Raw genomic sequence first — 26,139 nt, forward strand, 5'->3', positions numbered from 1 at the left:
AAGTGACTTTATTTAACAGTACAGTATTTATTTTTAAGTTTCTGACCCTTTCCCCCCCTCCAGAAGCCTCTAAGGGGAGGGAGGGGGGACTTTTCTCCCTGTTCGTAACTTGAGGGAAGTTCGCATGTCGAGTCCTTACTTTCCCTATAGGGCAGGTTCGTAACTCGAATTGTTCGCAAGTCGGGTCGTTCGTAAGTCGAGACCCCACTGTAATGCCTGCACAAAGTAATGGACTTAGTGAAGTGGGTAAACTGAGCCTTGATGTGAAAATGAAATATTCATTGTGGGTGGCTCATCTGTCTAGGTCCAATGGTGCTCACTTTGTTCCAGAGGGAACTGCATTCTCCCTTAAGTTTTAAATTCATAGTTTAGGGGTCCAAATTATCACTATCACAAAGAGCCAACAGACAGGCTTGGTAGTTTATAGTGCCATTCAACAGCTTCTGTTGACGTACCAATTATAACCATCTCTTTAGAAAGATAGTCATCTTCACTCTCTTGTAACTCTTATTTATATTATTGCAATGGGTCATATACAAAAAGCTCTTCTTTCACATGCAGTTTTCGTCACACTGCAAAAAAGTCAGTTCCTGTATTATTCCTGAAGAAGGAACTTACTGTTGGAAACATGCTATGTTGTGCACTAAATTTTCATGTCGACATTTTTTAGAATAAGTTTCTCTTTCCTGTCTTCTAATTATTTGTGCCTCCATCTCAGACTCTGTTTATATTTGTAGCTAAACACAAGTTAAAACAAACAGGATAGTTGGACTATTAATTGGGGTTGGCTGACACAACTATACAGTGGTGCCTCGATTTACGAACTTAATCTGTCCCAGAAGAAAGTCGGATCCACATTTCCCATTGAAATGCACTGAAACCCGATTAATCTGTTCTGGCTGTTTTTTGTTTGTATGTAGAGGTGCCGGTTGTAAGTCCCATAGGAACTAATGCAAAACCGGTTAATCCGTCCTCTACTACTAAGGGAGATTTTTTTTAACCTAAGATGTACTATTGTTTTATGTTTTATATTTCTAGTTTACCTATACACCATCCAGAGAATTGCAGTTATCCAGCAATCTAAACGTATGAAAGAAAAATATTTTTAAAAATACTAGATTCCCCCTAGATCCCTTAAGTTAGTGTGGTACTAGCTACTTTCCTGTGCTCATTTACTGTCTTCCACTGCCTCCTGGAGTTTGGTCAAATTCATGTTGGTAGCTTCGGTGACACTGTCCAACCATCTTGTCCTCTGTTCTCCCTTTCTCCTCTTGCCCTCACACTTTCCCAACATCAGCGTCTTTTCCAGGGAGTCTTCTCATGAGATGGCGAAAGTATTGGAGCCTCACCTTTAGGTTCTGCAATTACAGCTAGAGCTACCCTAAAATGCTGAAAAATCTAGGATTCTCAGAAATGCTGCCTGTTCCACACACAGTTCAGTTAGACAGGTAGATACCGTGTTCCCCCGAAAATAAGACAGGGTCTTATATTAATTTTTGCTCCAAAAATGCATTAGGCCTTATTTTCAGGGGATTTTTTTATTTTTTTCATGTACAACAATCTACGTTTATTCAAATACAGTCATGTCATCTTCTTCTGGTTGCTGCACAATGGTGGAAAGTGGGGTTTCACTTAACTAGGGCTTATTTTGGGGGTAGGGCGTATATTACGAGAATCCTGCAAAATCATACTAGGGCTTATTTTCAGGTTAGGTCTTATTTTTGGGAAAACAGGGTGGTTTCAGTTCATGAATAAAACTGTGGAGAGTGAAAGGAGGCATTTCGATGTGCTAGGCACCGGAGAACATTTGGGGACAATCCAAGTTGGTGCAAATAGATTTGGATCCACTTGAATCAAAACAAAGCCAGACAGGTTGCATTTAATATTTTAAAAGCCAAAGAATCTCAGGGACAAAATCTGGCATGGATCGGCAGCATCCAGTTTAAAATGAATAATCCCATAAGATATGAGGGTATTTATCCGAATGGGGATAGTATAGTACATGACACATTAGGCATATGCTAAGACATGAGTGCCTGTCAGATGCCAAAAGGATATAGGGGAAAATATGGATATCAAGATATTTGGAGAGAAACACTGTAAGCATGTGCTGTAAAGTTTTCTGAATGTACCCACCTTATCTGAATTATTATTTCTCAACTTTGCTATGAAAAAATACTACTTTAGGGTGCAATCAGATGGGCATTTAGCCCGCCATTTGGTCTGCTGTGGGGATGGGTTACTTTACTCTCATCTGAAGTGCCAGTCAAGAAACAGCTTCTCGACCGGCCCTTTAAGATAAGACTAATGAAGCACATCAGTGATGATCTACTGCAATCTAATATTTTTTAGCTTTTCTGCCCCTCCACTGAATAGCAAAGGAAGTGTTCCATTTCCTAATATTCTAAAGTAGCTCACATAAGCCACTTCACGATTACAGAAATTTCAGCAGATTAAATAGGGTTGCTTCCTCCAATATGCCATTTGGATGTGAGAATCACACCAAAAGGAATATCACACCTCTGCCTGATCATTGAGCAACCCTACCCTGTTTCCCCAAAAATAAGACCTAACCTGAAAATAAGACCTAGTATGATTTTGCAGGAATTTTGTAATATATGCCCTACCCCCAAAATAAGCCCTAGTTAAGTGAAAGCCCACCTTCCACCATTGTGCAGCAACCAGAAGAAGATGGCATGACTGTATTTAAATAAACATATATTGTTGTACATGAAAAAAAGTAAAACATTCCCTTAAAATAAGCCCTAATGTGTTTTGGAGCAAAAATTAATATAAGACCCTGCCTTATTTTTGAGGAAACACGGTATCTAGTCTGCACCCGCTCCAAAATATTCCATCTGATTCTACCCTCAGTTATAATTTGATTTCTTCAGAAAAGCAACTAATTTTGTGTTTCCTTAGCTATAGCAGCAGGCTTGTTGCTTAGCAACTGCCAAAATAACAAATGGGCTTATATCGAGTCATTTTTTTCACAGAGCTTCATATTTATTTCTGGTTTCTCCACAGGATTAATCAATTCACTAGTAACATGGCCATTAAGCTCGAAGGTTGTCATATCACATTTACAGTGACACGTTTCATCTTTGGTTTGCTTGTGTGTGTTTTTTACTATTGTCTTCATTCTCAGAAGCCATATCTCTTAAGATCAGTTCTGTTACAGTTTTTATTTTCCCTTTTTTGAAGAATGGGAACACTGCCACAGACAATTACCATAGGCAGATTTACATTTATACACTATATGCATATATAATATATGTAGCCTGTTGCCCAAGTATTCTGTTGAATAAATAACCAACTATATATTGACCAGAAACAGGGGATGAGAGGGATAAAACTACAGCTCATATTTTTACAGCTGTGTTTTGCTGTGATATTACAAAGAATAATGTGCAACGAGAACAATAGATGGAACTTCTCTTTCAGTTTACCAATATTTATGAACCCTCATGCATTAATACAGCATGTCCCACTAGACTAACATAACTACAAGCTCCCTGTGCACAGATACTGATGGAAACGGAGTTGAACAGTTTTTTCTGATGCTCAATTGTGAGGTCACCCAATGATACATAAAGCCTACTTTTATGGAATCAGTTTCTGTTGATGAGTCCTGATGATGTGAACAGCAGTTTGCAGTTATAGGACCAGCCACATGATCCCTCAATCCTTGTGCTTCTTGGCTGATTAAAACTACTCATTACATAGTAGACTGGTACTGCTGCTGTTAAGCAGATAATAATGTGATTACTCTTAAAGAAGCCAAGGATGGACTCAATAATTACACTACTACCACCCACCTGCTAATATACATTTTGGAAGAAGATACTCAAGAATCATGAGGGTGATAGCAAATATTATATCCATTATAGCTATGATTCATACCTGGCCTGTGGACTAAAATTAACCTTATCATCTTAATGGCTGAACTTATTGAGACAGGGATGGGAAGAAAGCCATCCTGTCATCTTTGCATGGCATTTGACATAACTATGTTAACCTGCTAGAGTGACTTCATGGGTACTTAAGAGTCATGAGTTTCAGGGAGTCTGTTCCTATTTCCAGAGTTTATCTGAGAAAGTAGCAATAGAATCTATTCCTCAAAACTTTGGTGGCTGTGCTGAGGGTGCCACATGGTTCCACTTTGTTCTCAGTCCTATTTAACATCTATGTGAAGCTGCTGTATTCCACCATCAAAGAATTTGGAGTTTAGATGTCATCAGTATGTTGTCTGTACCCAAGTCTAATTCTCTGTGCCACCTGAACCATTTGAGACGCTACATGTTCTAGACCAGTATTTACATGTCATGGTGGGCTGCATGAGCATGAGCAGACTAAGACTGAAACATATAGTCATCATGTGACACATCTGCTGTAAGAACTACATCAACTACTTATTAGCTATCAGACCAAGTTGGAAGTTCTTGTGTGTTTAAAGCCCTAGAAAACTTTAAGACCTATCAAGGTTGGTTAACTGTGGAACCATTCACTCCTTATATACTTGGTTCAAGACCACTGTCAACCTATAGAAGTCTTGCATTAGTACAAGATACAAATTGGAATCACAAACACATTGGACTATGACGCGGTTTGTAAAAATGTTAAATAAGCAAACAAATAAATGTGCAGCCCTACTAACGCTTTCCTTTCTGGTCCCACAGCTGAAAGTGCCCCCCCCTTTGTTTGCTGTGGGTATGGGAACTTGACTGATCTCCTCTAGTCCTCAATTCTCCACTCCTCCTCCTCCACTCCTCCTTTCAGAGTGGGAGGCAGAGCAGTGGCCTAACAGTCATACTGTAAAAAGACAGGTTACTTACCTGTAACCATGGTTCTTCAAGTGGACCTCAGTGAATTCACACAAAATGGTTAAATCAGCGCCTGCGCTGGACCTCTCGGAATCTTCTAGAGCTTTAAGAGAAAAGTAACAAGTTTAAGTTGCCTCTATAGCGCATGCTCCGCCCACCTCAGCCCTCAGTTCCATTTATCCGCCACAGAAGCCTGAGCTTATATAGACTTAGTCAGTGACGGATAGTGGGGAGGCTGGGCGGGATGTGTGAATTCACAGAGGTCCACTTGAAGAACCATGGTTACAGGTAAGTAACCTGTCTTTCTTCATCATGGCCTCTGTGAATGCACACAAAAGGGTGACTAGCACGCTCACTTACCGGAAGGAGGGCCGTCACTGCAGAATGGATGTCAGCACCGCTCTCCCGAAGCCTGTCTCCCTCTTAGCCCTGAGGTCTAATCTGTAGTGAGTTATGAAAGTTGACACATTAGACCCCGTAGCTGTTCTACAGATGTCAGGTACATCAATGCCACGTAGCAGGGGTATGGATGTAGCCATGGCTCTAGTTGAGTGAGCTCGAAGGCCTTCAGGTGGAGTTTTATGGTGAAGCTCATATGCTAGAGAAATGGTGGAGACAAGCCATTTGGAGAGGGTAGACGACGAAGCTGGAGAGCCTTTCTTCTGCCCATAGAAGCACAGGAAAAGTCTATGCAACTTACGGAACTATTTGGTACGGGATACATAAAAAGCTAATGCTCTTCTCACATCCAGGGTATAGAGCATGCGCTTGGATCCGGGAAGAGAGTAGGCAACATGAGTGGCTGGTTGAGATGGAAGTCGGTGACTACCTTAGGCAGAAAGGATATGTCTGGGTGAAGCACTACCTTGTCCTTAAAAAACTGTAGGTATGGCTGGTGAGATCTCAGTGCTGCTAGTTCACTTGCTCTCCAAGCAGATGTAATGGCCACCAAAAATAGTGATTTGAACAATAGCAGATGAAGGTCACATGTGGCCATTGGTTCAAAGGGAGGTCACATAAGAGCATATAGAACCAATTGAAGGGACCACTGAGGAGTTGGAGGAGCCTCGTGGTGCAATGGTTAAACCGCTGTACTGCAGCCAAAACTGTGCTCACGACCTGGGGTTCAAATCCCAGGTAACCGGCTCAAGGTTGACTCAGCCTTCTATCCTTCCGAGGTCGGTAAAATGAGTACTCAGCTTGCTTGGGGGGGGGGCAATGTGTAGCCTGCATAATTAAATTGTAAACCGCCCAGAGAGTGCTTGAAGCGCTATGGGGCGGTATATAAGCAGCACGCTTTGCTTTGCTTTTTTTTTAATAGGTGGTCTGATGTTAGTAAGCCCCTTAAGGAAAGACTTTAGAGTAGGGTGAGAGAACAGTCTTGCTGATTCTGACTCTCTAGGCTGGAACGAAACAATCGCAGCGATATAGACCTTGAGGATGGAAATAGTCAAACTGTGGTCAAAAAGGTATCGTAGATACTGGAGTAAAGTTCATAATGAGACAGGAGAAGTCTCCAGATGTCTGGTCTCAGCAAATTTTAGGAAGTTATTCCATTTGTAACTATATAGAAGGGTTGTGAAGGTTTTCTAGCGTTGTCTAGGACCTACTTGATTCTCCACGCTGTCAGATGCAAGGTCTCTGGATCTGGATGGAGTATGTTGCCTGCATCCTGTGTGAGGAGGTGCGGGAGAAATGGCAGTTTGACAAAGTCCGAGGCCATCATCTGAAGTGTGGCGAACCACGCCTGGCGAGGCCAGTAAGGTGCAATGAGTATCACTTCTGACTTCATCTGACGAATCCTGATCAGAGTCTTTTGAACTAGTGGAAGTGGTGGGAATAGGTATAATAGATCTGAGCTCCAAGGGATCATGAATGCATCCCCCAGAGAATCCTTGCCATGACCTGCCCTTGAGGCATATAGATTGCATTTCTTGTTGCGCTGACTCACGAACATGTCCACCCTGGGAGTTCCCCACCGACGACATAGTATGACATAGATCTTGTCGTTCAACTCCCATTCGTGAGTTTGGCCTGTTAGTTGACTTAGTTTGTCCGCTAACTCGTCTGTTGTTGATACATGTATTGCTACTGGGAAGATGTGGTGTTGATAGCACCATTCCCAAAGGTGCACAGCCAGGAACAGAAGAGGTCTGGAGTGTGTACCTCCCTGCTTGTTGATATAATACATGGTTGTGGTGTTGTTGGTGACAAGTTGCACACCACGACCTTGTATCAGGGGTAGGAATGCTCTGAATGCTTTTATGACCGCCAGAATTTCCAGGTGGTTGATGTGGAGATTTTTGTCTCAATTGGACCACAGAGCATGTGCCTGGTGTTTTCCACAATGTGCCCCCCATCCTGTTGGGCTTGCATCCGTTGTCACTTGTACTGAGAGTTGTAGAGGTTTGAAGGGACGGCATATTAGCAGATGAGGAGGAAAGCTCCACCACCAGAGTTGCTGACATAAGGTGACATAAGGAGACGTTTCTTCTGGTGATCTTGCATGGGATCGAATAGAGTCAAAAATCAAGTTTGGAGGGACCTCATCTTCAAACGGGAATGTGCCAGAGCAGGTGTTGTGGATGCCATGAGACCGAGCAGGTGCTGGGCATGCCTCGCAGAGACATGCAAGCCTGGTTGAAACTTGCGTACGGCTCTTTGTATCTTTTGGATACGTTCCGGAGGTAGCAATATCCGACCCTTGATAGAGTCCAGCCTGGCTCCTATGCAATCTATTATCTGTGATGGTACGAGATGTGACTTTTTGGCATTGACTGAAAGGGCGAGATCCTTTAGAGTCCGGAGTATGAACCTGGTGTCCCGTAGGGCTTGGTGTCTCGATGGCAAGACCACCAGCCAATCATCGATGTAAAGATAAACGTGGATTTTGTGTAGACATAGGTAAGCCACCATGGGTGCCATGCACTTTGTGAATGTTCTTGGGGCCGTCGAGAGCCCGAATGGGAGGGCTCGAAATTGGTAGATGGTGTTCTGAAATATGAACCGTAGGTATTTTCTGTGGTTGGGATGGATTGTTATGTGAAAATAGGCATCTTTGAGGTCTATTACCATAAACCAATTCTTTTTTCTTAACAGGTGGATTATGGACTCCAATATCACCATTTGGAAGCATTTTGGATGAAGGTAAGTGTTTAGCATTTGTAGATCCAAAATAGGCCTGATCCCTCCATCCTTTTTTGGAACAGCAAAGTAACGGGAGTAGTAGCCGTTTTATGTCCTTTGGGTGAACTATTTGAATGGCTAGCTTTTGCAGGAGAGAACTTCGTCTTTTAGAACAGGATCGAAGGATGTATGCTTGACCTGTCCTAAAGGAGGATATTCTGTAAATTCCAGCTGGTAGCCGAATTGAATAATGTTTAAGACCCAAGAGTCTTTTGTGATGTTCATCCAATTTTGTAGAAAGGGGTGTAGTTGGGTTGTCTGATTGTGTCCGAATGGTGTCATGGTGGAGTCAAAGGTACTGCTTAGACTTTTTTGCAGGTGGTTTGTAAGGTTGTCGCTGCAGTAGTTAGATGTAAACGAAGATGCTTGTGAAGATCTGGTCTGATTTTGGTTTCCGAAGGATTTGTAAGGTTGAGCAGATTGCGAATATTGATGATATGGCTTACGCCACTGATATTTATTGTATTTAGGCTGTTGTTGTATAAAATAAGACTTAGCTGTCTTTTTCATTTTATGCAGCTCCTCCAGATTTCCATCAATTTTTTCAATGAAGAGTCCTTTGGCATCGAAAGGTAAGTTTTCGACACGTGTTTTTACATCCTCCATGATATTTGCTGCCCTGAGCCATGCATGTCTTCGTAAGGTGACAGCTGACATGAGGACTTTTGATGCAGCATCAGTTGAGTGTCTAGATGCCAACCTTTGATGTTTAGAAACCATCTGGGCTTCTTCATAAGTTTTCAAAAAAACTTGTCGAACCTCATCAGGAGTTAGTTTCAGGCCTGGTAAAATTTGTAACCATAGTTGCTTCTGATAGGCCCCCAAGGCTGTTAGATAATTTGTAACTTGGAGAAGAAATGAGATGAGAGAATAAATCTTCCTACCAAGGACCTCCAATTTTCTTCCTTCCCTGTTTGTTGAAGTAACATGGGATTTTTCAATAGGGCGTGAGCAACTTGTCTCAACTATAAGCGAGTTGGGAATAGGATGCTTTAAAAGAAAATTTGTTTCATCCCCATGCACACGATATAAATTCTCTGTGCGCCTTGAAATAGGGGTAGACATAGATGGTTGGTTCCAAGCGTCCTTATGTCCATTAAGGCCGGAATGAACGGCAAACTGAGAGGTGGGGATCTTTCTTGATTTATGTCCCTAAAAATAAGATCTTCTGAAGGTGGAATAGGTTGTTCAACATCCATTTTGAGGGTTTTTGCCATCCTTGTGATCATTTGAACGTAAGAAGAAAAATCTTCCAAAGGTGATGACACATGGTTGTCAGCTGCATCAGATTCCACCACTTCTCCTTCTGGCAAATCCTCAGCAGAACCTTTCTGCAGGGCATCATCTTCTGGGGCAGAGGAGTAAGCAGAGAACACTTCTTCTTGTCCTGAAGTTGAAGGTGGGTGAGGTCTCTTATGAGAACACCTGTCGACACTGTGAGAAGACAATGCGGTCTTCTGAGAGGATCTTATTATCGTCGAGGTCGAGAACAGAGGAGCTGGCTCCAATGGATGTTTTCTAGTGCGCTGTGCAACCTCTTTTTTCTTGTTGACGCCGAGATGTTTTCGATGTTGGTGCCTGTGAGGAGATGTCGAGGGAGAAGAAGAGGAAGATGTATATACGTATTTTACTTTCTTCTTCTTTCTGTGGTGATCACTAGACGTCGATGAGGAATCAGAGTCAGAATAATCCCTTCGGCGTTGATGTCAGTGTTTCTTATTCCTGGACTCGTACTGGTCAGAGTAGTCGTATCGTTCTCTGTGTTGACGTCAAGAGGACCAAGGGAGCACCACAACCTCGTGTCGAGGAGATCGATGTTGATCCGGAGAAATATGTTCAGTTTTAGCTGGAGACTTTTGAGGCGGAGAATTCGGTCTTGAAGCGACAAATGACGAAGATGGAGCAAAAGATGCCCGCCTGATCGAGACAGGGCTATTTTGGGGCAGAAGCCAAGCCTGCAGTACCATGAGCAAGCTGGCTTGGTGTCGGAGAAGGGACGCCTTCAGGTGGTAAAGGCTCAGTTTGTCTAGGATGAAGCGAAGGGGCTGCCTCAGACATAGACTCTCGATCTCGAGACGAGTCCTCGAGAATAGGTGAAGGCACCGATGCTGAGACTGGTGGTAGCTACTTATGGTGCTCTTTAGTCTTAGTTGCTGTCTTTGGCTTGTTCTGTTTTAGAGGCTTGGTGGAGGAGGTCGTCTTCAGTGTCAAGGAGGAAGATTTCTTTGCAGCGGGGGTCTTTTTTACTGGCTTATCCAAAGTCTTGCTCAACGAGGACTGAGGTGAGATATTTCTAACTTCGGAGCTGGGAGTTGCAGAGGGTGAAGAAATCTCCATTTCTGATGGTTTTGAAGACAATAAAGTTGTATCCAAAAGGTGGTATTTAAGTCTCTGCTGCCTAGCCTTAAGAGCAGCTTTTGTAAAGCCTTTGTAGTGTTTACAGGACTGAGGCTGATGGGATTCGCCTAGGCAAAAAAGACAGCGATCATATCCATGAGAAAAGGGGAGTTTTCTAGAACATAAAACGCACCTACTGAAGGGTCCAGAACAGGACATAAGCTGGGCAAAATAAAAAGAATAATCTTACTTGGATAGTCAGATCGCGTGGTGATGGAAAAAGAGCAGGAAAAAATTCTGGAGGCGATTAATTAGTCAAGAAACAAAAAGATTAGTCAAAAACAGTCCGTAGTTCAGGGCAACAGATGAAAGAGTAGTCAAGGGAAGTCCTAAGTCAAAAATATCCGTTAAAAAATCAGTCTGAGGGAAGTATTAAATGAAGCTCAAAGTGAGAGGTTCCAAATCGCACGGCGGAAAAATGGAACTGAGGGCGGAGCATGCGCTATAGGGGTAACTTAAACTTGTTACTTTTCTCTTAAAGCTCTAGAAGATTCCAAGAGGTCCAGCGCAGGTGCTGATTTAGCCCTTTTGTGTGCATTCAAAGAAGCCACGATGAAGAAATGAACCTTCTGAATAGGAGAAGATGATGGCAAGAGCAAGGTTGTCTACTATAAGATGGTAATCCCATTCTTGCAGGTGAGGGTGTTCTTGTTATGTCTGTCAAATCATCTCCAACGTATGGTGACCCTATGAATGAGCGATCTCCAAAATATCCTGTCCTCAACTACCCTGCTCAACTCTTGTAAACTCAAGGCTGTGCGTTCTTTTAGGGTCAGTCCATTTTGTACTCGGTCTTCTTTTTTTCCTGTTGCCTTCAACCTTTCCCAGCATTATTGTATTTTTCAGAGACTCCTGTCTTCTCATGATATGTCCAAAGTAGGGCAGCCCCAGTTTCATTGTTTTTTCCTCCAGAGCCTTGATTTGACTAGGACATACTAGTTTGTCTTTCTGAAAGTCTAGGGTATCTGCAAAGCTCTCCTCCAGAATCACATTTCAAATGAATCAATTTCACCCTTGTCCAGCTTTCACACCCATACATGGTGACTGGAAATACAGGAGTTTAGATGATCTTGTTTTTGGGTCTCCAGTGACACATCCTTACATTTGATGATATTTCCTAGTTCCTTCATTATTCTCCTTCCTAGTCTCAGTATCCTTCTGATTTCTTGGCTGGAGTCCCTATTCAGACTGATTAAATCAAGGTATACAAAATCACTATTTCAGTTTCTTCATTGTCAACTCTAAAGTGTGGTTCTTCTATAGTCATGTTTCTTGCCTTCTTTACATTCTACTGAAGTTGTGCTTTGCACAAGTCAAAGTAACTAAAAGTTTCAAGACATCTGCACATCTTAAATTACTGGTGTTTTTTCCACCAATTTTCACTTCTCTTTCATCTAAATCTAGTCTGGCTTTCTGTATATGTTCTGCACACCGACTGATCAGATAAGGGCATAAAATGCACTTTGTCTGACACCTTGCCTATAGGAAACCATTCTGTCTCCCCATATTCTGTCCTAACAGTAGTTTATGGTCCACAACACAAGTTACACACCAGGACAATCAAGTGCTGCAAAATTATACTTCGTGCCTCATGTAAGGACTTGATTTGTTTTCTTATTCTGCAACACTTTCAAAAGAGAAGGAAATGAAAAGGATTTTCATAGGGTTAAATTAGACTTGATAACAACAGCCATATTTATTTTTGTGCTTACCTCATTGATGTACACTGGATTTGTGGCTTATTTTAACACAAAAGGGTAGTACAAAGAAACAAAAGAAGATGATCTTCTATCTCCTCATAATCCTTTGTCCTGGCTTATTTCTCCCAGTCTAGCTTCTATCCTGTATTTAAACTAGAAAGTCTGGTTCCATCTAGGAAGTTATATGATTTGGACCCAAAGCATTGGGCAGGTAAATGAATACTGCTTTAGAAAAGACATAATTTATTTATTCTACTTATATCTCGCCTATCTGGTCTTGCGATGAGAAAGAGAGAAAAACATTGTGGCAAGTGCCCACAGACAGCACATTGGCCACTGTTCCCCACAACATGGAGTACAGTTTAGCAGTAGTGTCACTATTGCAAATGTAAGCCAGGGAGAAGAATATACTATTTTCAGACAAGTAGCCAATAAATTAGGGCTTGTCTACATGGACTTTTTGGGAATAGTCTAGCTCCGGCTAAATACGGTCACTTAGGGTTGGGTAGAGGTCTAGTATGCCATTTGATGTGATCCTCATATCCCAATAGCATAGCAGATCTCAAGTGACTCTGTTTAGTCAGATTCTTTCTGTTGGGAATTTCCCATATTGTGAAGTACCTTAAGAAGACAGCCATATCATGATATTGGCAAATTAAACACTACTTCTGCTCTGTGGAAGGGCAGAGGAAGTCAATTTGTAAAGAATAAGGGCAGCACAGATATGCTACATCACTTATTTAAAAAAAAATACTTGGCAATGGATTTGGTTATGGGCAGGTTCTTCCCAACTTTTAAGACAAATCAAAAGGAAAGGAAAGAAACCCTTGTCTCCCTCCTGCTTCCTCCTGCTCCTAGAAGGAAATTTTCTATTAAAAATATATTATGTAAGTAATGCAGTGCATCCGTGCTGCCTTAATACAGTTTTACAAAATCACTTTCTCTGCCTCTTCATGGAGGAAGTTGTAAAACTCCAAGCCAGGGCCAGGAGACTTATGTGGGAGTGCCGTCACTCCCGTCCCGTGCTAATGCGACTCAGACTTCCCCTCCACCTTCTCCACCTAGGAAAGAGAGTAAACAGGTGGATACTAAAGAGCTGGAAGAGATGACAGGAAAAGAAGGGCGGAGACACCAAGGGGTTGACACCAGGGACTTGGTACAGGCGCTGAGAGGGTTAAATTTGTCTGAGAAAACCGAGAGAAATTTGGCGGGAAGAGGGGAGATAGAGGCAGGAGGTGGGGATATAAGGGCGAAGCGGGAAGAGATCCTGGGTGGTTGGGAAATGATATGGGTCCAAGACCCATGGACAGGAAAAGGGGAAGAAATAAAGGTTCCCCATGAGGAAGCAGAGAGAAGGAGACGCCAGGGACAACAACCCCGTCCATCTTATTGGGGGGAGACTGAGGCTAAAGAGTGGCGGCGACGCCTGAAAGAAGAGAGAGAAGTGGTGGCGAGAGAGTTGGAGGCAAAGAAGGCATGGCATCTCACAGAGCTACAGAAGATGGGGGTCTACCCGGACCGTGGTTGGCCAGCCCGGGAGAGGGCTCCCCATTCTGGGGTTGGAGCAGGGATGAGGAGACCCTTCAACTATTAGAACCAGAGATGGATGACAGTGAAGAACCGGTCCCAGAGAAGGTATTATCTGGACCGTGGATATTGGATGAAACTAACCCATTTGTTAGTAATGTTTGGACTCCCTTGCGGTCGAAATTTAGACCCCAAGAGAATTTAGAAACTGTTCCAGGAGATGTTCCAGTTAATGTTGAATTGTTAATAAATGAAGACAAAGTAGAACCGTTAAACAAATCTCGTGCTTTATTGACTGTGACTGACCCCCCAAACACCGAACCCTCACAGAAGTGTTTTACTTGCCAATATCATGAAGTAGCTGTCTTCTTAAGCCACATCATATGGGGAATTCTCAGCAGAAGGAGCCTTGAAAGCCCCAAGATCACTAACCCAACCTTTCAAATATTTGAAGAGGGCTATCATATCTCCTTGGAGTCTTCTTTTCTCAAGTCTAAACATAAGTTCTTTCTGCCTTTCCACATAGGCTTTCGTTTCCAGACTGATCATCCTTGTTGCCCTCCTCTAAATTTGTTCCAATTTGTCAGCATCCTTCTTGAAGTGCAGTGTCCAGAACTGGACACAGTACCAGAGCTGAACAGAGGAGTACTTGTACCTCATGGGAACTGGAGACTATACTTCTGTTAATGCAGTCTAAAATAGCATTTGCCTGTTTTATAATCGCATCACACTCCTGGATCATATTCAGATTGTGAGCTACAATGACTCCCGGATCCTTGTTGCTCATAGTATTGCTGAGCCACATATCCTCCACCTTGTATTTCTCTGTTTGATTTTCCCCCAAAGTACAGTAATTTGCATTTATCTCTGTTGAATTTCATTCTGTTGTTTTCAGCTAAGTGCTCAAGCCTATCTAGATCATTTTGAATTTTTTGAATTTTATTGCTGTCCTCCAGTATGTTGGCTATTCCACCCAATTAACAAATCTGATTAGCATTCCTTGTACCCCAATCCAGGTCATTAATAAAAATACTGAATAGCCCTGAGCCTAAGGCTGAGCCTTTGGGTACCCCATTTATTACCTCCTCTTAGTCTGAGAAGGCACCATTAATCATCACATTTTGACTACAATTTTGTAGCCAACTATGTGTTGTTGTTGGTTAGTCATTTAGTCGTGTCCAACTCTTCATGACCCCGTGGACCAGAGCACGCCAGGCCCTCCTGTCTTCCACTGCCTCCCGGAGGTGGATCAAAATCATGTTGGTAGCTTCCATAACACTGTCCAAGCATCTCATCCTCTGTCATCCCCTTCTCTTCTTGCCTTCACATTTTCCCAAAATCAGGGTCTTTTCCAGGAAGTATTCTCATGAGATGGCCAAAGTATTGGAGTCTCAGCTGCATAGTCAAAGCTATGGTTTTTCCAGTAGCGATGTATGGAAGTGAGAACTGGACCATAAAGAAGGCTGACTGCCGAAGAATTGATGCTTTTGAATGGTGGTGCTGGAACAGACTCTAGAGCAGGGGTCTCAAACATGCGGCCCGGGGGCCATTTGCGGCCCCCCAGATGATAGTTTGTGGCCCTTGCCTTGCCTGCCCCCCCAAAGCGCCCACACATCCTCTGCTGTCAAGAGTAAAAAAAAAAGCCTTGCCTCACTCGCCGGCTCTCTCCCAAGACAGCACCTCTTGCACCCTCCATCCAGAACTGCAGCCTGCCAGCCAGCCCACCTGTCGGCTAAGGAAACTCCTGGGCGGCTTCCTCGGGCTCTTGCTCCACTTGGCGAAAAATCTGATGCGGCCCAGCCTCACCCAGACTCTGTCTCTAGTGGCCCCCAGGTAAATTGAGTTTAAAACCCCTGCTCTAGAGAGTCCCCTGAACTGGCAAGGAGATCAAACCTATCCATTCTGAAGGAAATGAAGCCTGAGTGCTCACTGGAAGGACAGATCCTGAAGCTGAGGCTCCAATACTTTGGCCATCTCATGAGAAGAGAAGACTCCCTGGAAAAGACCTTGATGTTGTGAAAGTGTGAAGGCAAGAGGAGAAGGGGACAGAGGATGAGATGGTTGGACAGTGTCATCGAAGCTACCAGAATGAATTTGACACAACTCTGGGAGGCAGTGGAAGATAGGAGGGCCTGGCGTGCTCTGATCCATCCGCTTCCTCTCTTTGATCAGGTGGTGGGTGGCAAACTCCAGCTACTATGTTCACTTTGTTTTTTGCTTCACCTACATTGATCCAGACGCTCTCAATGGAACATCCAATCTTCTACTCCTATATCTCTGTGCAGGAATGTGTATTTTTGACATATGCTGCAACTCCACTTCCATTTCTATTCTTTCTGTTCTTTTTGAACAATTTATATCCCTAAATTGCTGTATTCCAGTCATAGGAGTCATCCCACCACATTTCAGTTATTCCTATCAAGTCATATTTACCTCCCTGAGCTAAGATTTCTAGTTCTTCTTGTTTGTTTTCCATAGTCCTTGCATTTGTATATAGATACTGGAGATTGTGTGACCTGACAGAATATTGTTGTACTTTAAAGATAATATATTTATTTTAGTGTCAGCTTTAACAGATAAAAATCCACTTCTATTTAATAAATAGTAAATAATAAATAGTAAATAGTAAATAATAAACAGTAAATAATAAATCAGTTCATCTTTAAAGTGCCATAATATTTTGCCCTTGTCTTCTCTCTTTCCCTGCTTGTCCCCTTTAATTAGAAAGTAAAATGGAATTTGGGAGTGAAATGGACAGACTGTGAATTAAGGATATAGTTGCAAAGAATGAATTTAAACTGCCATTCTTCAAACACCAGGTGTGGAGGCCTTAGGTAAAATCTGTCTCCTATTTATCATGCTGCCCTTTCATCTGTCCCCAGAAAGATCATGACCACACCCACTGGAAAGACCACTGTTAATGACCCTTAATGACCCATGACAGTGGATGGAGAAAGATTGCAGAAGTGGGATTTTCACTCACCCCCTCCCATCCTTTGCCCATATAACAAGCCTATTCAGACCAGGATGAAGTGAAACCAATGTGGAAGATATGTCAGGGTTCTCCTACCAACTCTTCTCAGGCTGAAAAAGCTACTTGGATGAGTACAGAAACATGTCAACCTAATAAGAAAGAAGCCCAGTTGCTGTGACTCAACTTCCAGATAACTTCACCTGGATGACTGAGAATCTTCACAGAAAACTATTATAATTGAGAGTGGTGGCACTAGGAAATTTTGATGATGGACAGAGAAAAACACCAAGGATACATTTTATGTAAAAAAAAAAAAATCCCCCATGATTTTTCGATCCAGCTGCTAATTCTTTAGGTCCTCTCTTTTGGTTTGAGTTTACCTTATTTTCAAGCAAAAAAACATAATCTGAATTATCATTCTTACCTTTACATTGCAAGCCTGTTCCATAAGTCTTCTAGCATTCTCTTCAGCTCTATACCTCTTGGGAAGCTGCACCCTAAAGAACTTCAAAGCCCCTTCAAAATCAGCTTGTAAAAGATCCTCCTTGGAGGTCTGCAGTGAAAAACATTGAAAAACTAATGTAAGTGCACAGTCAGTCATGCTGGCTCTGTTACATTCCTGTTTTATCATGTGCTGAATATTTAGTTATTAAAATTAAAAGGTAACAAAGTGGTTTACAAGACTAAACCAACAAAGTTAAAAAAAGAGAAACCTCACAGGCAAAGATACGCAGGGTTTTATAAGATCAATATTAAAGATCAGTGCTCCTGGAATGCTGCTCTGATCACAGATACCTTTCCTATCTCCAGTTTTGCATGGCTAAAATCCTATTTTGGTTTTACACCAGTGTAATGCAATTGGAATAAATCTCAGTGGCAAGTTACTGCAAGTTAAAAAGCTAGCTTGGACATTTGCTACTGGGCAACAATGCACAACAGCAAATACCTGTGCTAACTCCTTAATCTGAAGCAATTCATTGCTGAGATTTACTTAGAAGTTAATTTGTCAAAGCCTGCCAAGATCGAAGTTTACAAAGACGAAAATAAAAGAATTAAAGATACTGTGATAGTTTCTGTTACTCAGATCTTTAGAGTATTTTGTAATATTGATAGATAAGGCTTTGTAAGCCTACAAATGACTGAATAATTTACTAATGGCTTCCACAATTAACAAGGGCTCAGATTACCCACATGTGATGGGAAATACTTGAACAAAAATTTAGGTCAGAAAATTGAAACACTCTAACTCAGTGCTTGGAATAAATGAATTGTTTTTAATTAATTGAGCACATTTTATAATTATCTCATGGTAAAACAAATTACTTAGGTAACATAATTTATTTAGGTCCTGATTAATTTATATTTTGCCCACAACTTTAATAGTTTAATGAGTTCTATAATTAATTTTAGTTAATTATAGGTAGAAAGAGTCTGAGCACCAGGATAAGAATAAGGACAGAGATGATCACAGCGACAACTCCATCCCCAGCCAGCTATTGAATTGTGGGATATGTAGGCTAAGTCATCTGGAAAATGCTACCCTTATGAAAAGGACCAATTTGAAGGAATAAACTGCAAAATGCTACTAAGACAAATAGTGTTAACCACAGCAACCACTGCTCTGGGGGTTTCCTTAAAATGGACTAGTCTAATGTCTAATTCAATCTTCTGCTTAATTAATTAAAAACTTCACCCATTAATGTCAATCCAAACTAAACCATGTTTTACACTCCTCTAAATAAAATCCTAACCAATTAGACCTTTTATACTAATAGTTCAACAATTGCACCAGCAACAATTAACATATATACACAATGTCCTAAAAACTATGGCATTCTTAGTGTCGTAACGCAATTGGCATAAATCTAAGCAGCAAGTTGATGCGAATTAAGAAACCAGTGTGGGCATTGGCTGGTTTACACCAAGTTGCGCTATCTACTGTGCAACAGCAAATGTCTATGCTAATATTTTTAATTTCCATTAATCACTGCTGAGATTTAAACCAACTGTGTTACACCTGTGGGCATAACTAATAGCATTTTTGTCAGTATTTGTTTCAGATGTTACGTAAAGGCAAAGGACAAATACAAATAGTCATGTTGCTAATGGAGCAACTAGATTAAAAGACAAAACAAAAGGACATCTTGTAACTGATGTGCACAGAGGTAAAAGGAATGCCCATTGTTGCACTATACATATAATTGGCCCATTGATTGTGAGGAGTATGAATCAAGGTAAACTTGAAACTGCAGGAACAGTCTACCCCTTTCAATCAAGTATATGACAAACATGACAGACAGAGGGGAGGACGGGCAGGTTGTGTGGATTCACAGATGACCACTTGAAGAATCAGAGTAACAAGTAGCTAACCTCTCTTCTTTGTGGTTTCTGTGAATGCACACAACTGAGTGACTAGCAAGCTGATTTTACTGGAAGCTGGGCCATCACGGGAAAACTGAACCCAACACTGCTTGACCAAATGCAGCACCCACCTTGACCAGGACATCAAGCCAGCAGTGAGTGGCAAATGTGGAAGGCCAGGACCATGTGACAGCCTTACAAATGTCAGGCATGTTAACACTTCTGAGAAAGGCTATAGAGGCAGCAATGGTTTTTGTGGAGTGCACCCAGAGAGGACCTGGAATGCCCGTCTGACTTTATTGGGACAGGAAGCACACTTCTTGAAGAGGCCTGAAGAGGTCATAAAATAGCAAGATAGGGACAAGGGAATGGGTGGTGAACAGAAAGAAAAAAACAGCCTTCTCTTTTTTGGTAGGAGAGGAAAACCCACGGAGAGAAGAAGAAAAAGAAGGGACGAGGCCCCAAAGTTTTCTTTCTTTCTTTCTTTCTTTCTTTCTTAAAGTGGCAAATGAAGCTCTTTTGGTGGCAAAAAAGGAACTGAGGTGTTCTCCAGGACAGGTGGAGCATGTGCACGGGGGGGGGGGGGGAGGGGAGTCCTGGCAAACATGTGCTAAAGCTCTGGAAGAGTTTTTATGCAAGCACAGAAGAAACCCATTTGTGTGCATTCACAAAGACCACGAAAAAGAACTGGTATTTCACAGGTTATGGAGATTATAGTTTTGCTAATCCAGCCTAAAACCAAATTATTTTTTTTTGTAGCTGCATTGCAGTGTTGGCTCATATTTAGCTTGTGATCTACCATACCAATATTCTGCTCATATGTAGTATTGATGAGCCAAGTAGCCCTCATCCTGTAACTGTGCATTTGGTTTCTTTTTCCTTAGTGCAGAGTTCTGCATTTATCCCTGTTAAATCAGAATCACCGACTGTTGTCAAAACAGAAATCAAAGAGACTATGTACGGTAACTTGAAGTAGCAGATGGAGAAGTTGCATCCTCTCTGCCAAAAGAAGATCAGGAACAGATTGTGTGGTACTTATCATGAACTGAGAATATAAAAAATGAGAATGCAGCTGAACACTAGTTCTGAAGTGTCAACATATAATTTAAATAATATAAAGTCATATAAAGTGTACTAAACTCAATTGTGTCTGAACTAGAAGAACTGTAGGTTGAAATCACAGAGATCAGGAGGGAAGAATGCAAAAAGACTATTCTTTTAATTAAAAATAAATAAAAAATAAAAACCTAGATGGATCACTAATGAAAAAATTGTAAAGGACAGACCAGAAGCAAGAGTTTACAGAAATAGGATCATAAACTGAATTGTAAATGGAACTTTCCAGCAATTTGCACATAAAGCCAAAGAGAAATATTACCACAGACCAGTGCAAAGAAACAGATCAACGAAAGAGAAATTCCTGTAAATTCCAAGAAATCAAAGGGAAATTTCAACCTGAGCTGAACTGAAAGATCATCAAGGGAACTTATTTATCTGATCAGGATAAAAGAAAGAGAAGATGCAAACAATATACTGAAGAACTACATTGGGGAGATGCAAGGATGACATATTCCTTTTAAGAAGAATCTTGCGATAAGGATACCGTACTTTTAAAAGGTGAAGTAAACACTGCTCTCAAACCACTTGGAAGAAAGAAATCACCAGAAGTAGATGGAAAATCAATAGTACTACTTCAAGCTAATTTGTTAAAAAAATAGTCCACAGACTGGAAACAATCAATACACATTTCAATCCTGATAAAAGGAGATACTAAAGAGTGCAATAACTACAGGACCATTGGACTGATTTCCCACGCACGGAAACTGATGCTTAAGGTTTTGCAATGAAGACTTTTACCATATGTAGATTGGGAAATGCCTGATATTCAAGCTGGATTCAGAAAAGCAAGAGATACTACAAATCATATTGCAAACATAAATTGGCTACTGGAGCATACCAAAGAATTTCAGAAGAATGTCTATCTGAGTTTTATGGACTATAGTAAAGCATTTGAATCTAGGGATTCTGGAAAGCTAGGGTTGGTTCTAAAAGAAATCAGTATGCGTCTACACTATATTCTCTTCATATTTTGGCATATGCTGTGGACAAGAAGTTATTGGTAAAATAGAATATGAAAAAACAGAATGGCAATGACTTGAAGTACTTCCTGTGAAAGAAGAAAGTGGCAAAAAAGACTCTAGCTGAGTGTTAAGAAGATAAAAATCCTTTTAACAGAAGAATTACATGACTATAAGGAATAAAATGGAATTGTTAAACATTTCTGCAGCCAACAAAAGAAGAATATTAAAGCAGCAAACTACGGGGGGGGGGGGGGCAGGGAATGTGGGAAATGCTTCAGGTTTGGGGTAGACTGATTCACATTTTTTCTTTGATCACATGATACAAAGAGAAATGCAAATCAGTTCAGAATCCCCTCTCCAAAACCATAGTTTTTCTCTCACCAGCAAAAGCATCCACTTTTTTATACAGTTAATTCACATCCATTCAAGCATGTGATTGCTTTTAATCAATACAGAAAAGTTGCCAGGAATTGTGAGCAAAACACTTCAGCAAAAACAATAGCAACAACAACAACCAAACAAACAAACAAACAAACAGGTGAACAGCATGCTTCTTTCTAAGAAAACACCAACATAAACCGGAATTTTTTCATCCTCAGCACTTTCAGTCCCAAAGTACTGCAGGAAAAGAAGTGCAGGTTGTGTATAGGTGAGAATACCAAAAGAAGAAAGAAACTTGTGGGGGGGGGAGCTAAGAAGCATCTCCTATCATTATCTGAATTTAAAAAAATTAAAAATGTTAGAAACAGTGACAGCAGATTTTCCCCCCTTCTTTCTAGGTAAATCGCAACCCCCCCCCTTTAATAGGTAGATAATAAGTTTTTCTATGTGCTGTAAGACAGATTTCTACCCCTTCTCCCTGCTGAATCAAGGTTCCCTTTCTCTACACACATGCAAAGTGTTAAACCTAATCTGTGTATAGATTCCAATGGCATTTAAACCCTAAAAACTACAGTTTTACAGACTGACTTTTATTTATTTTTAAAACTCCTGCTAGCTAATCAGATGAGAAAACAACAGGGGAAATGCCATTTTACACCTTGTTATGGCAGCTCCTTTGAACTGCGACTCCTACAGGCAAAAAAAAAATTACAGTGGCACTGGAAAAATGTATTTCATTGTGAGCTTTTGTAGATTACAGTTGAAAACCAGATCACAATATTTAGCCACAGGCTAAACTATAGACCTGGTGTCCATAGTTGTGGAAGCGGGGACCAAGTGAAGAGGAACAGAGGCTTAGTAATAAACCTTCAACCTGATAGTAGAATTTTCAACACAACACAAATAAGGCATTTTCAAAATGTTTTTTTACACAAACATCCTGCTGATAGTAGCCATTTATTAAGCAGTAGAGCCATTAATTCAGCGTCTACCACGTATGCATATGGCTGTCTTTGAAGTGCAAATATATTTTTTCAGGATTTCTTTTCATAAACTACAAAATCTACTTAACGAGGAGGAGAAAAAAAAAACAAGTTGACTGACCCAGAAGAATGCCCAGAAACAAGCAACTACATGACTGATTGAAAAGAGAAAATCAAAGAACACCACTGATGCCAGTTGAAATCACTTGCAAGTATCATAAATCCACTACAGCCCCTTCTGGGCAATAAAAATTCCCTTTCCCAGGCCTGTGCTCACTGAAAGATAGACCCTCCCCAGACTTAAACAATTACTGATACACAACAGGCATGAATACCAAAACAGGAACAAGACCCAGCTATAAAATTAAATGCCAGCTGTGTCCCCATATCTACTCTGGCAGCACCATAATGAGTCCCATTATGTTGTCACACACAATATTAGATTTGCTTGTTTATCTGAAAATGTGATCTACACTATCCTTTGCCACTAGTACACATCTGCATTCTACATATCACAGTCTCCATGCAAGAGAATAAACATATACAAAAATACAGTACATCAGAAATGGCAGCATACAAACACCACACCACCCTGGACACCCTATTACTTAGTGACTTAAAAATACTTTAAAAAACAAATAAACAAAATAATAATAAAAAAACAGGGATTTCAGAGTGAGGACAGATGAAGCTGGTTATATCCACAAAGTCCATCATTCCTCTAAAAAGGTAAATAAACTCCAAGGCTGTTTAGCTCATATATACATGAAAAGACTAGTTTTGTTTATATACTGTATTTGTATGCAGACTAAAGCTGTTTCTTTTTGCAAAAATCTGGCCTTAGAAACAGAAGGCAATTTCAAAAAAAACAAACAAACCAGACCCTCCTGAAATAAGAACTATTTGCATTTATGGGACACCATATATTTACATATAGTAGACCTTCCTGTTCTACTAAGAAAAGAGATAAAACATCAGCAATATTCAGGATATATTTCAACATCCATCAAAAGTTTATGGCTTTCTTAGTGGAAAAGGAGACATAGATCTGAAGAAAAAAGAAAGCATTTTCCTCTACATCTTGTAATGTAGACAACTTATACTAACTGATCATTTATATGCACATGAGGGTGATGTGGTAAATTAGTTCCTGGAGAGTATAGGTAAAGGTTCCCCTTGACAAATTTTGTCCAGTCGTGTTAGACTCTAGGGGGCGGTGCTCATCCCCGTTTCCAAGCCATAGAGCCAGAGTTTTTGTCTGAAGACAATCTTCCGTGGTCACGTGGCCAGTGCGACTTAGACACGGAACGCTGTTACCTTCCCACCGAGGTGGTCCCTATTTATCTACTTGCATTTGCATGCTTTCGAACCGCTAGGTTGGCGGAAGCTGGGACAAGCAACGGGTGCTCACTCCGTCGCTTCGATCTTATGACTGCTTGGTCTTCTGACCCTGCAGCACAGGCGTCTGCGGTTTAGCCCGCAGCGCCACCACGTCCCTGTGGGCGCTGCGGGCTAAATAGGTCCCACCTATTTCAAATAGGTTTGAATAGGTCCCACCAAATCAAATGTAAGTAATGGAAATGAAAGCGTGAGAGATAGCACTGTTTGTGGGCATCTGGTTGTGATACCTTCAGATTTTAAAGAACTGTGATAAGGAATTTCAGCAGGTCAGAAATATCAAAAGTTGTGAGCCCCTTAGTATCCAGAAACCATTACTGTATGAAGCCTACTGAAGTATCAGCAAGCAAGTGGACTACGTTGGCTGCTAGTTAGAGCTACTGTAAATTCAATGTGCTAATTTTGACCTAGAAATGCATAAATAGTTTGAAAAACTTGCCATTCTAATATAAATCATCTTCAAATTTGACCTGTAGAGGCTCTCTTGGCCTGCCACCTTAACAGGCTAGGCTTGTGAGTGCATAAGAAATAGCTTTCTTTATATCTGAACCTTGATTAAAGAATTCCCTTTCAAGAAAAAGATAATCTAGCTGGCAGCTATGTTAGCTTGTTTTGCAACAAAAGAGAAACCAGAAATAATCATGCAGCACGTATATGACTAACTAGTTTTTATTTTTCATAAACTTTCATGTGTCTAGCACATTCTTCAGATAAACTGAGCATTTGTGCCTCTGAGCAGAGTACAAAAGTATTGGCAGTTAAAAGCCCTTGGTGACAGTTCTAAGTTGCTAACTGCTCCCTTTACTAATAGTTTAAAATTATATCTTTAACAGATAATATGAAGTTATTAATTCCATCAAAATGGTGGCAATTAGGGTCTCTTTGGGTAATAAAGGCTCAAATTATTAGATTCGTATATAAAATGACACAGGAAACCATTATCTTTGTTAAGGACTAGAAAGACTGCACTAACTTCCCAATGTATTCCCTTCTCAGACTCTCCCTTTGGTATCTGTCCCTGAAGTTTCTTTGTTCATTCAAGGACTACGGCTCTGGGAACAGGAAAAAAAAGTGTCCAGAAAGAGTGAAGTGTTTAACCACTCGTTTTGGATATTTTTATTCCTCATACCTGCTTTGTGTCTATTTGGATAGAATTTGGCCTATCTGTCCTACATAAAACTCAGTGGGACATTGCTGACAAAAATATCATGTACTGTAACATACTGGAAGATAGACAAATGTATGAAGCCCTGATATTATGGACTATGTTATTTGGTCCTATGATGTTGTTTCCTGTATAAATACGTGGGCAGAGCCAGAATCCAGGTTTGCCACTCCTGGGAAAAGAATTGCTGGAACAGACAAATCTCTTATCATAACCCCGGAACACATCAGTGTCCTCACCATGGACTCAGAAGTTAAGGAACCAGTGACACCAACAAAGGTTTGTGCAAAACTGTGGAATTTGTGGACAAATAATCTTGGGATTCTATAGACTCCTACACCCAAGGATGCGACCATAGACCTGGATCAACATTAGTGTCTCTGGAGCACAGTTTTAGCACTGGCCCAGCACACATCTCTTCAAGAACTCCATAATCTCTGTACCGAGTTCACCAAGGCCAGCAGTACACCTTGCTCTTAGAGAAGCAACGAACTGCTAGATTCCAGTCCAAACATATATAACATAAAGGCTTCCTTTTCTTTCTATAAAGGGGTGGGGTCTGAGAGGGTTCTTCAGCAGTGGAGTGTCAAACGCTTCAGTCTGGTCTCAGGCCTTCCTGGAACAAGATGCTCAGTTGGAGCTCTCCCAGGTACTGTGATATAGGGTTTGCCTTGCACCCCATGGGCTTCTGCTTCAGGTTTGAATAGAACACACTGATTTGACACAATCCAGTTTTATGTTCCTTTGAGGATTATTGAGGCTGTTCTGGCAAATTTGTAAGACTGTCAAACTGCATGAAATACAAAATATACTATCAATTTCTACATTACAAATATTACTAAACAGGAAATTTATTGGGCAGCAATGGAGTGGGGTTTACTATTCTAGTAAACAAGGAAATGTCTGGAATCACTCATAGGCAATAACATAAGATTTGCTGAATTTCTACCCACATATATTTTTTGAGAAAAACTAGTCTGCAGCTGGTGAAATGCATTTCAAACAGGTGTATCTGACTGATAACAGTGTACCTAATAGATTTTTAGATGTCTGCAAGAGAGAAAAGGCAAGGCAAAGTGATGTTCCCCGTAGCAGCATCAGCCTCATTATAGAAAAACAGCGCTCTACCACTAGAAATATTTGTATGAAATAAGGAAATGTTG

General features: G+C 41.0%; 1 protein-coding gene and 1 long non-coding RNA gene across 12 annotated transcripts in view; one reads left to right on the plus strand and one right to left on the minus strand.

Moving 5' to 3' along the window:
* The window catches only part of RABGAP1L (RAB GTPase activating protein 1 like), a 244,204-nt gene that overhangs the window by 59,837 nt on the left and 158,228 nt on the right, over positions 1-26,139 (minus strand). For all 11 annotated transcript variants that reach the window (XM_020798552.3, XM_020798554.3, XM_020798551.3 and 8 more), the window contains one exon: positions 17,032-17,160. In XM_020798552.3, the coding sequence (XP_020654211.3) occupies positions 17,032-17,160 (129 nt within the window). The remainder of the gene's footprint in view (positions 1-17,031; positions 17,161-26,139) is intronic.
* On the plus strand, positions 7,922-20,042 carry LOC110081663 (uncharacterized). Its single transcript, XR_002301020.3, has 5 exons — positions 7,922-7,970; positions 8,529-8,581; positions 10,188-10,291; positions 10,888-11,042; positions 19,853-20,042. It is a non-coding gene; the product is annotated as an uncharacterized LOC110081663 (long non-coding RNA).

Source organism: Pogona vitticeps, chromosome 4, assembly GCF_051106095.1.
Source record: "Pogona vitticeps strain Pit_001003342236 chromosome 4, PviZW2.1, whole genome shotgun sequence".
NCBI lineage: Eukaryota > Metazoa > Chordata > Lepidosauria > Squamata > Agamidae > Pogona > Pogona vitticeps.